At 41.1% G+C, this 13,529-nt stretch overlaps 1 protein-coding gene across 1 annotated transcript; it reads left to right on the top strand.

Moving 5' to 3' along the window:
• Positions 1–2,836: 2,836 nt before the first annotated feature.
• On the top strand, positions 2,837–10,805 carry slc32a1 (solute carrier family 32 member 1). The gene is made up of 2 exons (XM_021570099.3): positions 2,837–6,380; positions 7,836–10,805. The coding sequence occupies exons 1-2, from the start codon at positions 5,961–5,963 to the stop codon at positions 9,021–9,023; spliced, it is 1,608 nt and encodes a 535-aa protein (XP_021425774.1). The 5' UTR covers positions 2,837–5,960; the 3' UTR covers positions 9,024–10,805.
• The last annotated feature ends 2,724 nt before the right edge of the window (positions 10,806–13,529 follow it).

Genomic DNA, 13,529 nt, shown 5'->3' with positions numbered 1-13,529 from the left:
TTCATTTAGTCAAGATTATATAGCTAGCATGTTATATTATTGCATGGAAATCACAAAACGTTCCAGAATGGTCCGAAAATGGCAGCCATTATGTTCAGGGAGAAATCCAAGCAAATCTAATTGGAATGAATGGCAGTAGCGACATAGTGGATGCCATTCCTGCTTTTACTTATGCAGAAAAAGAAAACGCATGTGATAAATCATCATTTGCCTAACATAATTATTGTCAACCTAAAACATTGTCATATAATTATAAATACAGTTTATACGGGTTTTATTCAAGGGTTCTGTACAAATAGCCTCAAAACATGTAAACAGACCATACATGTATACATTTGAGTTTTCTAGGAAAGCTGTGAATGTTATTATATGATACACTATCAGTACTTACATTTAATTTACATATTGTCAGTTCTATCATCAATTGATTTCATCCAGTGTTTGACTGTGGATTGACTGCATTGTTTGAATGGAATATTGGCATCTTGGCAGTTAATTAAGAAATATTTATGAATGAATTCCTTTAAAACTGTCTGGCTAGCTAGCTAACACACAAAGCAGATCATCTTTAAATTGAAACAATATCGTATCCCAGTACTGCCTGACCATGGTCGACCAACTCCCTGACCAAAATAGCTGACCTTTATCCCGTCATAAGAACGTTCATGTACATTCCAGTATTCTAATTCTGAATTCTATGGTTCTAGGAGGAGATATATGCATTTAATTGAAGTTGGCAATATAATTTGGCTAAATATTGGCTAATCAGGGCGATAATGCAGTGATTGTGATGCTAATGTTAATGGATTCCGGAAAGAGAAAAGCTCTCTGGATAGGCTAATTCCCCCTGCGCCGTGCGCGGTCTCTAGAGAGACGGAGTGTCTTTTCAGGTTTCCTTATTAATTGAAGTGTGTTATGTGTTATTTTCTGCCTCGCTGAGCAGTCTATGACGTGACCGCGTCAGTCAGTCAGCCAGCCAAGGGTTAAATGAAAGGGGATTGGGCTAAAGTAATGCATTATCTTTCACAGGCTCTGGTCTAGTGGACTATGTGTGACGTTTTTCTTACAGGATATGAAAATAGGCCTAGCTTTGAATTAAATAACTGGATCATATTTCTACATCGTACTGTTAAACCTAAATTGTGTTATTGTTATGGATGTCAGATCATACAAACGTGATGAGACAGGGGTAACCTACATATGTAACATGGGCACAGCTGACATCAAACACAGCCATAGACCTACTGTAACAGTAGCCTATGTCATTAAGTTCGTGTGATTTCTTACATCTGTCACCAATATCAAGTACCCTGTTCCCTTTAACCAATTGTTTTAGGCAAAGCATGAGCGAGCGCATGTTCCAGACTGTACTGCGCATGATCGAAAAAGTCAAAGAGTTTGTGTGCTATGACTTTCAGCCTCCCTCAAGCGCACAGCACAGTGCAGTGTTCTGAGTGATCTCTCCCCCCATTACCATCATCACGGCTACAGTGACAGTGAGTGTTCTCAATTCTCTCTCTCTTTAAGACTTCTCCCTACTACACTGATTAATGTACCCGCGCGCACAGACACGGGAGGTTCACTTCACACACTCGTTCTTGTATAATCTCTTTCACTCACTCTCTTTCTTTCTCTCTCGCTCTCTCTTTCTCACACACATACACTTGAAATATCTTATTTATGGGCATTATACGATTGATATTTTATTTTTACTAAATGATTTGTGCCATTGCTTGCTATCATAGTCTACATGTTTTGGTCTGGTTGGGTAGAATTTCAACCACATCTCAGAATATTTGACAAACATATTTTCTCTTCAGTGGCTCATATTGTGCTAATTAATCATTTTGTGGTTGGGGGAGGAGGAGGGGACATGTGCCAGCTCAGCCAAGTGTGTAATAGGGAAAATGACAGAGCAGACTGCTTCAGAGCCGGAGGTGGGAGGGGTCTAGAGGCCCACGGGTGAATTGATGTGAGGAGAGGAGTGGAGAGAAGAGACGGGTGAGTTTTCGATTGACTCCGCATCATATTAAAACACACGGCCTGTGAATTAATATGTTGCCTCTGCCCCTGTAAGGCCTACCCAATACATGGGTGCCTCAAAAACAATAGAGCCACAAACCGGATTGGCTACATGCGATATAAAACAAGCGTTTATTGGCTATCTTCCCTTAATCTGTATTCTCAAGGTGACAACTATTCGTTGAGAATCCTCCTGGGACCCGACATCTTGACCCCTTGTTGCCTTCAATGATAGGTGATAAAGTGAGCATTGACTAGATAAAATCACTATTACCCCCATGCAATTCAGACCAGACCATGAATTTGTTCACTATAGGCTACAACTCTGGTATTCGAATCAAACATAAAATGGTGAGCAAACCACACACAAGGACAGACACACACAGAATCACATTGACTTGCTGATTATATTTATCAAGATGAAACTAGAATGTATGTACTTGAGAGGTTGTTATAGCTGCAAAATAACTGACCAGGGCCATATCTAAAGACTGGACGGTAGTGAGGAGAATCTATCTGACAGATTATATGCACAGTGGAACGAGTCGAACGACGACTCTCTCAGACTCGCTGACACTCCATTTGAGAATTCCATCAGTTAATGTTTTTTTTTTAAGGTTTTGCACCTGCATACGGTCTGTCATCACACACAACGTCAATAGCACGTTATTAATGTGTTCGTGGAACACAATATCACGCGCACTCGACAAAATATGAATCACGTATGGAAAAGGGAGGGGGTTGATTGAAAAGACTGACAGCCAGTCAAATAAGCTATTTTTTTTTGTGTATAATCAATCTTTTGTGTTTTTCTTTTAGTGCAGATGTAAACATGTGTGTAAACATTTTTTGTTTTGACCATCTAATTTATGTTCTTCATAACAAATAATTAAAACGAGTGTCTGTCTAATTAAAAGAAGTGTGCCTACCTTTAATAAACAATTGGCTAATAAACAATGCCGATTATTATCTGTAAGCAAGTCTCGCGGTGGGAAACTACCTTAGATTCTGCACTGTAACCCCCTCCTCTGGTGTCATGGCTGTTCTTTTCATTCTACAACACATTCAATCACAGTCCTACACATCAGAGGAGGTCTGGACGAGGCTGATAACGCCGCCTGTGATTAACCCCTTCACTCTCTCTGGGGACCGCTTCTATTGTATTTCTGACTCCGTCTTCTCTCTCAGAAAATACCGTTTATGTTTGGTCGTGCAATGTGTAGGCTAAGCCCCCTTTTCTCAGTTATTTTTATGGGAACATTTTCATTGTGGGAATTGAGATATATGCTAAACATTTTAATAGACTAGATATCATTGCCAATCACTGGTGGGATTTTTTTAAATGTGTTTTTCATAGGTATTTTTCCAGCTAATTCCTGGTGATGTTTGATGTTTTACTGTCCCCTAATGTTTTAGGAACCTGGCAGATACACGTGCGTGGTGACTGTAGACTAAAATGCAAATCACCTATTTGAAATGTGAACATATGATGGATGGTAAGCTGCTGCAGGAAGCCTTCGGTGGTTGGTATTGAACGTGATATAGCCTAGTCCAACAGAACGACAGCAGAAATAGGATAAAACCCATGCTTTTTTTCTTCAGCACTCAAACAAGCCAAGCAGCGACGGCAGGTTGTTTTTGTCGCTGTTCTTCTGCACGTGGTGCAGAACCTCAATCAGGAAATAAACAAAGGACCAATTAAGATGATCAATTAATCTCTAATTGATTCATGAATTCCCCATGCCCAGAATAATATGAGTTTAGAAACATCAAAATATCAATAGTCACTCGGTTGAAAATAAAACATGTCTAGTGATTAAAAAAAACAGGCAAATAGCCTCATCCTATGTTTCCACCGCAGAACGCCAAAAAGAGCTGTCCAAAGAGAGCAATATAATTCTCCTAAATTGTAAGAAATTTTTCGAATCCAATTGTACATTTAATTCAGCACCAAATAGGTTGAATGAAGAATAGCATTAGGCTTAGAAATATAGAACTCATCCGAGGCATTAGTGTCGCGCTCTTACATGAAGTCTTTATTTTTGCCTGGCGAAACACTGGAAAGCGGCACACGCAAACAATCAGTGACATGAGGAAGAAGAGGCTGTTGGGTTGACTTGCTGTAGTAAAAAATGTAAACATCTAACTCACTCCTATTTCCAGGCTTCTGCTGCGTCCTTTGCACACTGCATGGGTTAGCACGGGCAGAATAATTTATAATTTAAAAGTTTACAAATAATAATCTTCGAATAATGATTATTTATTGCACGTTGATAGCTCATTATACGTTGTTATTATTATTAAGACTAATACAAACTAGGCCTTCCTATTGGTATCTATTATAATTAAATAGTTGTGTTAGGCTATTTGAGAATTAAATTGTTTTAGTAAAACAATAAACACGTTTTGGACTCGTGCTGCATGCAAGAGTAAATATGTGTATTTAATATTTATAGTCAAAAGGAAAATCCATATCCACGCATAGCAATAAACCTTTTCTGGAGATGATCCCATATATGGGCCTGCAAACACGTCACAATCTTTTTTTTAAACTCGCAACTCATATCGATCTCCAAAAATAGTTTGCTATTAAAAGCTATAGTTCTCTCAATCAATGGTTGAATTAAAAACACATTAAGGTGAAAGCTTCATCCCAAATATTATCTTGATAAGGTTCGTTGCAGACACAATAAAACGTGATATGTATGGCCAATGCATTTAACCTGAAAATACAGCATTTTTATCCTAATTTCGAATTGAATTATTGGCTGCGTTTTAGAAACAAAACCAAGGATATATTATTTTTCTATTTAGATATAACGTCGGGTTATTAAAAAAAGGGTGTTTTTCTAACAAATAAGATGTTCTGGTTCATAAAACGCAAGCCTTAGATATAAAGCAGCCTTTAAATCAGCAGCAATACACGTTTTTCTTTCTCTATTGGCTACATGGAATTAACGTTCACCTTACCATCGACAGCCTATTTTGATTGACGAAACAAGAAAATAAGCATTTTCTTCACGAATAAACGAAAAAAAAAAAACATTTTAAATTCGATCCATTTAATTCCAGTAGGCACATCCAACTATCTTTGCCACTGAAGACACGTTCAAAATTGTCGTTCAAAATGAAACTCAATGGTCCTAACAAAAGGTGGTCATTTTCTAGTCTGAAAGTTACATAACTAGGTCCAACGAGTTGATGGTTTCTCCCTACAGTTCCCGCCTAGCTCCTTTTATAGGCCACACGTAAAGTTATTTAGTCGAAGCCCCCAGAATGCCATTGGATGTTAGAATTAAGTTTAGTAGAATATGGGGGTAGGGATGGGTCGGGGTACCGTAAGCACCTCCCCTAGAAATGCAGCAAATAGCTCCCGTTTTCTTCTATGGGGTGGCTGCGCCCGCTGGGGGCTGGAGACGTGTTTCACGAAGCAGAGTCCTTGCATTGGCAGGCTGATGATGACACGTGCCTCCTCTTTACCACCCCCAGGCTCAAGCGTACCGCATTGGCATCGGTAACGAACAAGGAAAACCAACTGTGGAAGCGCTGCTGCAACCGTTATTATCAATAAACCAACTAAATATTAGAAATTGCAACGCGCAATTTAGAGGAATCCTCTGCGTAATAAATTGTTTCCCTTCAGAAAAATCGTGTATCCAGATCGGACGTTTTCGTCGAGCTAAAGAAGAGAGTGCGTTAACAAGATGCAGAGACGGAGCGCCGACGTCTGAAGGTGACATGAACCTGGGGATGATCAAGAAGTGGAGATAGCAACTGAACAACCATCAGGGCTTTATCAAACCACTGTTTGTACCATAGCCTCGTTTTATTAATGTACAGAAACATATCTGCAAACTAAAGTCGTTGACTATTTATTGTATTTGAATTAGAGAAAAAAACCCGTCACCGACTAGGTAAACCAGACAGAGGAAGCAACAATGGCACATTTAATTCGAAGCAAGTTTCAAAATAAACTGTCAAATGCGGCAACTTCCGTGTCGAATAAATCCACTGCGAAGGTGAGCGGGATGATGGCCAGGATGGGCTTCCAGGCGGCCACAGACGAGGAGGGACTGGGCTTCGCCGCATGCGATGATTTGGATTACGACCACCGGCAAGGACTGCAGATGGACATCATGAAATCGGATGAAATGGGTGGTGGAGACGCTGGAGAAGGGAGTGGAGAGGGTGGCATGGCTGGAGGAGAAGACGGAATGGCGACTGGGGACAGCCACTACCAGAGAGATGGCACCGGACCCCCGCCCTCCGGTTCTAAAGCCTCAGGTCTGGGCGAAGAAGAAAAATCACCAAAAATCACCGCTTGGGAAGCGGGCTGGAACGTCACCAATGCAATCCAGGTAAACACGCATTCAGATAACCAGATGAAACTTCATGGGTTTTGCTTGTGTCCTCTTCCCCTCATTCACTCGTGCATTCATTCATTTTGTCGTGTTACCTGCCACAACCAAAAGTGAAGAAATATACATAGCTTTTCCTTCAAACTGATTGCAACCACGAAATGAATACTTGAAAACGGCACATGGAGATGGGTTACGGCAGTCGATATAGACAACCAATTAGACTACCAATGGTTCCTTGTGAAAAATAAAGAAGAAGAACGAGCCCATCTGACAGGATATTTCGTTTTGATTTAGCATTTAGAGATGAATTGGGCTATTTGAACACATCGATCATTTATGTGATTTGGATAGGTTCATAATGAGCGGGGGAAACGGAATGGCGTGCATGCTGTTAGAATAAGAAGATAACCGCTGGGCGTGAAACGTAATGTTTTGTTGTATTTCATTATATGAAGCCATACACATAGCCTATAGAATAATGATCAAATATACTGAAATAGTCTAATTCCATGGAGGAGACCCATAGACTTTCATTTGACAAAAGAAAATGACGTACTGACCCATTGATGCAGTTTTACGCACGAGCCCTGGCTCTGTCGATCCGGCGCGCATTCAAGTATCAGCTCTACTTTTGAAAGGATCTCCCCTTCAGATCGACAGGTGACCTTCTAGATAACCATCTCATCAAGGTCATTAAGATATAGCCTAATCTATGCGTCTCTGTGCTTTTCTCGATAGCCTTTCCGATACGTTATAGCCATTTTATAACGCACTTCACCATTACATTACGCGTGTCCATCACCTACAACCATGTAATATATGGTGACCGTTTAAATGTTAACATTTCCTCGACAGTGTATTTCGTATGATGTGTTGCTTTGTTCCTGTTTGGATCCCATAAAGAGCTTACGGTTGATCCTAATAAATACTTAAATGAGGCAAAAAAAAGTCCCCAAGCCAAGCTCCGTCCCATCCATCATACGTTATTCAGGCCATAGTCAGTCACCGTTACGTCTCCTTTACGTGTCTCCTTTAGAACCCCTTAATGACTTTAACACATTTAGCTGGAATGGGCACGCTCACAGCGAAATGGAATCCCCACCAGAACATATACATTGTATCCCCCATTGAATCATGTTACACATAGGATATATTATAATGCTTATAATGCATGACGTTATGATCAACAAATAAATATATATTCTAATCTGGAATTGGCCAACCCATGTTGTGTTTATTATGTCCATACCCATACTACAAACCCGTAGCTTTAAGCTATACTTTCATGTATATATAGCATATGTTTAGGCTTTATTAAAACGCATTAGTTATTACCAAGCAAAACCCACATTTTATATAGCCTATTGTATTGAATTTCCTATACTGTGGACTGGTTATGCGTTGTTCCCATAGGCCAATCCATCTCCATGTTGTGTATTTTTGTGTTTTCAGGGGATGTTCGTTCTGGGTTTACCATACGCCATTCTCCACGGGGGCTACCTCGGACTGTTTCTCATTATTTTCGCCGCCGTGGTATGTTGCTACACGGGGAAAATCCTCATCGCCTGCCTGTACGAGGAGGACGAAGACGGTCAACTGGTGCGTGTGAGGGACACATACGTGGACATAGCCAACGCGTGTTGTCAGCCGAGGTTTCCATCTTTAGGTGGTCATATCGTGAATGTAGCCCAGATCATTGAGCTGGTAATGACGTGTATCCTGTACGTTGTTGTGAGCGGTAACCTGATGTACAACAGCTTTCCCACGCTTCCTATCTCTCAGAAGTCCTGGGCCATAGTGGCCACCGCCGCCCTGCTACCCTGCGCCTTCCTCAAGAACCTCAAGTCCGTCTCAAAATTCAGCTTGCTGTGCACTATCGCGCACTTCGTCATCAACATCCTGGTAATTGCCTACTGCCTCTCCAGAGCGCGTGACTGGGCCTGGGACAAAGTCAAATTCTACATCGATGTAAAGAAGTTTCCGATTTCTATTGGAATCATTGTGTTCAGTTACACCTCTCAGATTTTCCTTCCGTCGCTCGAGGGGAACATGCAGAAGCCCAGCGAGTTCCATTGCATGATGAACTGGACCCACATCGCCGCGTGTGTCCTCAAAGGCCTGTTCGCCCTCGTGGCCTACCTGACTTGGGCGGATGCCACCAAGGAGGTCATCACAGACAACCTGCCCTCAACCATCAGGGCTGTCGTAAACCTCTTCTTAGTGTCCAAAGCCTTACTGTCATACCCATTACCATTCTTCGCTGCAGTCGAGGTTTTGGAGAAATCCTTTTTTAATGAACAAGAACGCACGTGGTTCCCAAATTGCTACGGGGGCGATGGACGCCTGAAAGCGTGGGGCCTCACTCTCAGATGCAGCCTTGTGGTGTTCACGTTGCTCATGGCCATTTATGTACCGCATTTTGCCCTTCTCATGGGTCTAACCGGCAGTATGACGGGCGCGGGGCTGTGCTTTCTGCTCCCCAGCCTCTTCCACCTCAAGCTGCTATGGAGAAAGCTGCTATGGCACCACGTATTCTTTGATGTCGCTATATTTGTAATAGGAGGCATATGCGCTATCTCCGGTTTCATCCACTCAATGGAGGGACTCATAGAAGCTTATAAATATGGCATAGAAGATTAGCCAAGCAACAGTCTGCTGGATATAGATGTTACTGCACATCCATCTTAAAGTGAATAACTGAAATCACCACTGAGCGCTGTCAGCCCATGCTTACACAATTCATGCGAAATAAATGCGCGCACAGAATGCAGTGCACGCACACATTTTCGCGTGCTCATTACACCCTTGCATTGACACACGCGTGCGCGCGCGGAGAGTGAGAGACACAAAAGTCACAAAACATGACACACGATATGGACAATTCAACTTGTAATGTATAGCCTAAATATGACTAAATGAATATCAATATGTTTCAGTGGAGTGAAGGTTTACAATAGTTCAATCGACCTAAACAAAATTGCTAAATGAGCAATGCGTCATTTCATCTCTCTATGGAGGTCTCGTGCCACCTGGAGAGCCATTTCATTTGACATTCAAGTTTACATTCTTAGAAAAAAAAGCTTCTAGGAGAGAACCAAAAAGGGTCCTATGCTTGCTTCATGTATGGCACAACTTAAGGTTCTATATAGAACCAACGTTGGTCTAGAACCCTATATGGAACCCAAGGGTTCTATATTGAAAAACGTTTGGTTCCGTGGAGAAGAACCCCTTGAGGGTTCTGATCAAAGAACCCTGCAAAAGGGTGCTATATAGAACCTTTCGGGGTGCCAAGCAATAAAACCCTTGTTGGTTCTTTCCAGACGCGTTTATTATAGGAGTGCGTGTGGTTGTGGACTTGGACAGTTCGACGGCATAATGTGACTAAACGAAGCTGTACGTTTTGACATGTTGCCATTTTCTTCTTCGACGTTATTTTCAATATTTCAAATATTGTAATGTGGACCTATCACGATGACAACTAATATAACGGCAATAAAGTATATCACCAAGACAGAATAAATACAATACTTTTGTTTTATTTATTTAACCTTTATTTAACAAGCAAGTAGGTTAAGAACAAACTATTATCTACAATGACGGCCTACACCTATACATATCATGGATTATGCCCATATAACGTGTTACTGAATACTAGGAATATCTCAAATATCTTTACTGAGAAGTAATTATTCTCTCCAAGCGCTATAATGGAAACAGTATGATTATGGTGGTCTAATTACATGCACAGCTACTTTAACTATGCATTGAATGTATGATATTGAGACAGATAAGAAAATCATTCTGGAGTTGGAAGGTGGAAAAGAAAACGGTTATAACCAGAGTAAGGAAAGACGTGTTTTGGATATTTGAATGAATAACCATTAGCCTACAACATATCGTTAGGCTTACACTTACCTGTCGCACGTGAAATTGTGAGGGGAAAAAAACGGCAAATCCCCTTGAAGTCAAAAGCCAAATCGTTAGCGTTCGGAGAACGGCGTTTTAGGACCACAAGTTCCAAAGTTATTTGGCCCATATTCGCCCTAGACAGAGGACAAATACTGTCGCGTCAGTAAGAACACCCAACCCACGTGGAATTCTGTCACTCTCAATTCGAAGTTATCCCCTGTTTCACATTATGCATTTTAATTGTAAACTATTCATGCGATATTAATGTGAATAATTCGAGGTCCGGAATCAAGTGTCTGAATAACACAAATGTGAAGACATCATACAAAGAAGAACATGTCCATAAAGACATTTTTCATTCTGTGCAATCCAACGGGTCACGTGGAAATGTTATAAAACCGTATGTGTAGTGTTATTGTGGTTTCAAAAAGATGGAATGTAGCCTATATCTCATAAATCGTTATCATATACCGTGAAAATGAATATTAAAGAATAAAGAAATAAGTGAAATTATATTGTATACATGTGTGTGGTTTTATGTGATGAAAACGAAAACCGTGAGAAACATGTATTTTTTTCTCTATAAATAGAATAAAATGTTTAAAAAATGTTGAAGAATACTTAGATTTTTTTTCATATATACGATTAACAATACAAAATACATGCATGGTTTTGTTTAATGATTAACGTTTTATGAGTGCTATTCCTGTGTAATAGCCACTCTGAATTACAGGAATTATGCAATTACATTCAAGCCCAAAAAGGTAATGTTTCAGTTAATTAAACATGTGTTGTTTTGTGTTGTAATGTGTTGTTTTTAAGCGCGCGCGCGCGCGAGAGAGAGGGGTTCAAGTGAGCACTGCCAACAGTGAATGCAGATGTACAAGTCACGTGTCATAATTGTTACGGTTTGCTTCGATGAATGGTACATTTTAGCCAGTAATTGTCTATAATGACAGTAGCTTTTGCTATTGCTTGGAATAGCCTAGCCCTATATATCTAAAACGCTATATAGAATAAAGAAAATGGTAGCCTAAAGGTTAATAGTTTAAGGTTATGTGCAGCTTGTAGGCCTAGTCCACTTGGTTCCTCATGCTTGTATAAATTTAGTGGAATGAAGTTATAACAGACGGTATGCTATTGGCCAGATTTTTGCTGTGGGGCACAAGCAGATAGGCCTGCCTGTTCATTGAACATGTGGATTGCGTGTTTAATTTTTTTTTTGCATCTGGACCGCAGGCCTATTTGGGAGGACCTGCACACCGTGCACAGTCCATCTCCATAAGGTTAACAATCTGTTGATGTAAATTCATATATGGACATTGACAGAGGTTTACAGTAGCTCTTGATTACCTCAACCCAATCTGCCCACTCTACAGCTGAAAGTAGGCTACTAAAGAGGATGAGATTAGAAAAGGGAAAAGAGGCGTTGCTGTCTGACTACACTACAAAACCAAAAGTATGTGGACACCTGCTCATCGAACATCTCATTCTAATATCATGGGCATTAATATGGAGTTGGTCCCCCCTTTCCTGCTATAACAGCCTCCATTCTTCTGGGAAAGCTTTCTACTAGATGTTGGAACATTGCTGCAGGGACTTTCTTCCATTCATCCACAAGAGCATTAGTGAGGTCGGGCCCTGATGTTGGGTGATTCGGCCTGGCTCGCAGTCGGTGTCCCAATTCATCCCAAAGGCGTTAGATGGGGTTCAGGTCAAGGCTCTCTGCAGGCCGGTCAAGTTCTTCCACACCAATGTCGACTAACCATTTCTGTATGGACCTCACTTAGTGCTTGGGGACATTGGCACGCTGAAACAGGGAAAGGGCCTTCCCCAAACTGTTGCCACAAAGTTGGAAGCACAAAATTGTCTAGTGTCTCATTGTATGCTGTAGCCTTAAGATTTCCCTTCACTGGAACAAAGGGACCTGAACCACAGCCCTAGACCAGTATTCCTCATCCACCAAACTTAAGTTGGCACTATGCTTTCGGGCAGGTAGCGTTCTCCTGGCATCAGTCAAACCCAGATTCGTCCACCAAACTGCCAGACGGTGAAGTGTAATGTATCACTCAGAACGTGTTTCCAGTGCTCCAGAGTCCAATGGCAGCGAGCTTTACACAACACCAGCTGACACTTGGCAGTGTGATCTTAGGCGTGTGCGCGAATCCTCAGCCATGGAAACCCATTCTATGAAGCTTCACTTTAACAGCACTGACCGGGGCAGCTCTAGAAGGGCAGAAATCTGACCAAATGAGTTGTTGGAAAGGTTGATTGTCACTAAGCTCTTCAGCAAGGCCATTCTACTGCCAATGTCTATGGAGATTGCAATGGGTGTGTGGCAGGTAGCCTTGTGGTTAGAGCGTTGGACTAGTAACCGAAAGGTTGCAATATTGAATCCCCGACCTGACAAGGTAAAAACGTCGTTGTGCCACTGAACAAGGCAGTTAACCCACTGTTCCTAGGCCATCATTGAAAATAACTCTTAAACGACTTACCTAGTTAAAAGTAATAAATAAAAAAAAAACACATGGTCAGCGATGGGTGTAGCTAAAAAAAAATAGCTGAAACCACTAATTTGAAGGGGTGTTACACGAATATATGAAAGTATTTGAGCTGAGAATCGAGATTCACAGAAATGACTAAAGGCAATTTTGCTACATTTAATAACAGACTTCGGTTTAGTTGCCTTTTCAAATTCACATCAGTGGAGGTATGGTTGATCGTCACTAGGTACAATCAAAAATAAATCCTTAACGGCATAACAGGATATAGAATATTGGACAAAGGCCAAACACTAAATTCGTGACGCAAACGCTTAACCAACTGGATTGTTAAAAGCGTTGAATTATCAACCATTTTAACGACACTGACACCTGAACGTAGACGAGGCACAGGGAACGATTGAGGCTATTGCTCCGCTCGCTTACCGTCGAGCTATAATTGGAATGTATAGCCAACCATGGCATAATTAGCCTGTGATTAAACACAAGGGTTGTGTTGCATAGTATATAGTGAATGTAACGTACAGCCCAAATAGTCATGAAAATGTGAAGATGAAGCAAGTTCTTTATTTCTCCGGATCTATATGGCTGCTTCATTAGAATGAGTGGTACGCCATCTAGTGGCAATCGAGGGCGTTGCCATTACCAGTGAAAAGCGGTCTGGCTACTGTACTTGAATGATTTGAACAAACGTTGATGTACTGTAGTTGTCCATATAACCTGTGCATTACATTAG

This window comes from Oncorhynchus mykiss, chromosome 17 (assembly GCF_057628025.1).
Source record: "Oncorhynchus mykiss isolate SJ-2025 chromosome 17, ASM5762802v1, whole genome shotgun sequence".
Lineage (NCBI taxonomy): Eukaryota > Metazoa > Chordata > Actinopteri > Salmoniformes > Salmonidae > Oncorhynchus > Oncorhynchus mykiss.
This window is presented reverse-complemented; position numbering and strand designations above follow the sequence as displayed.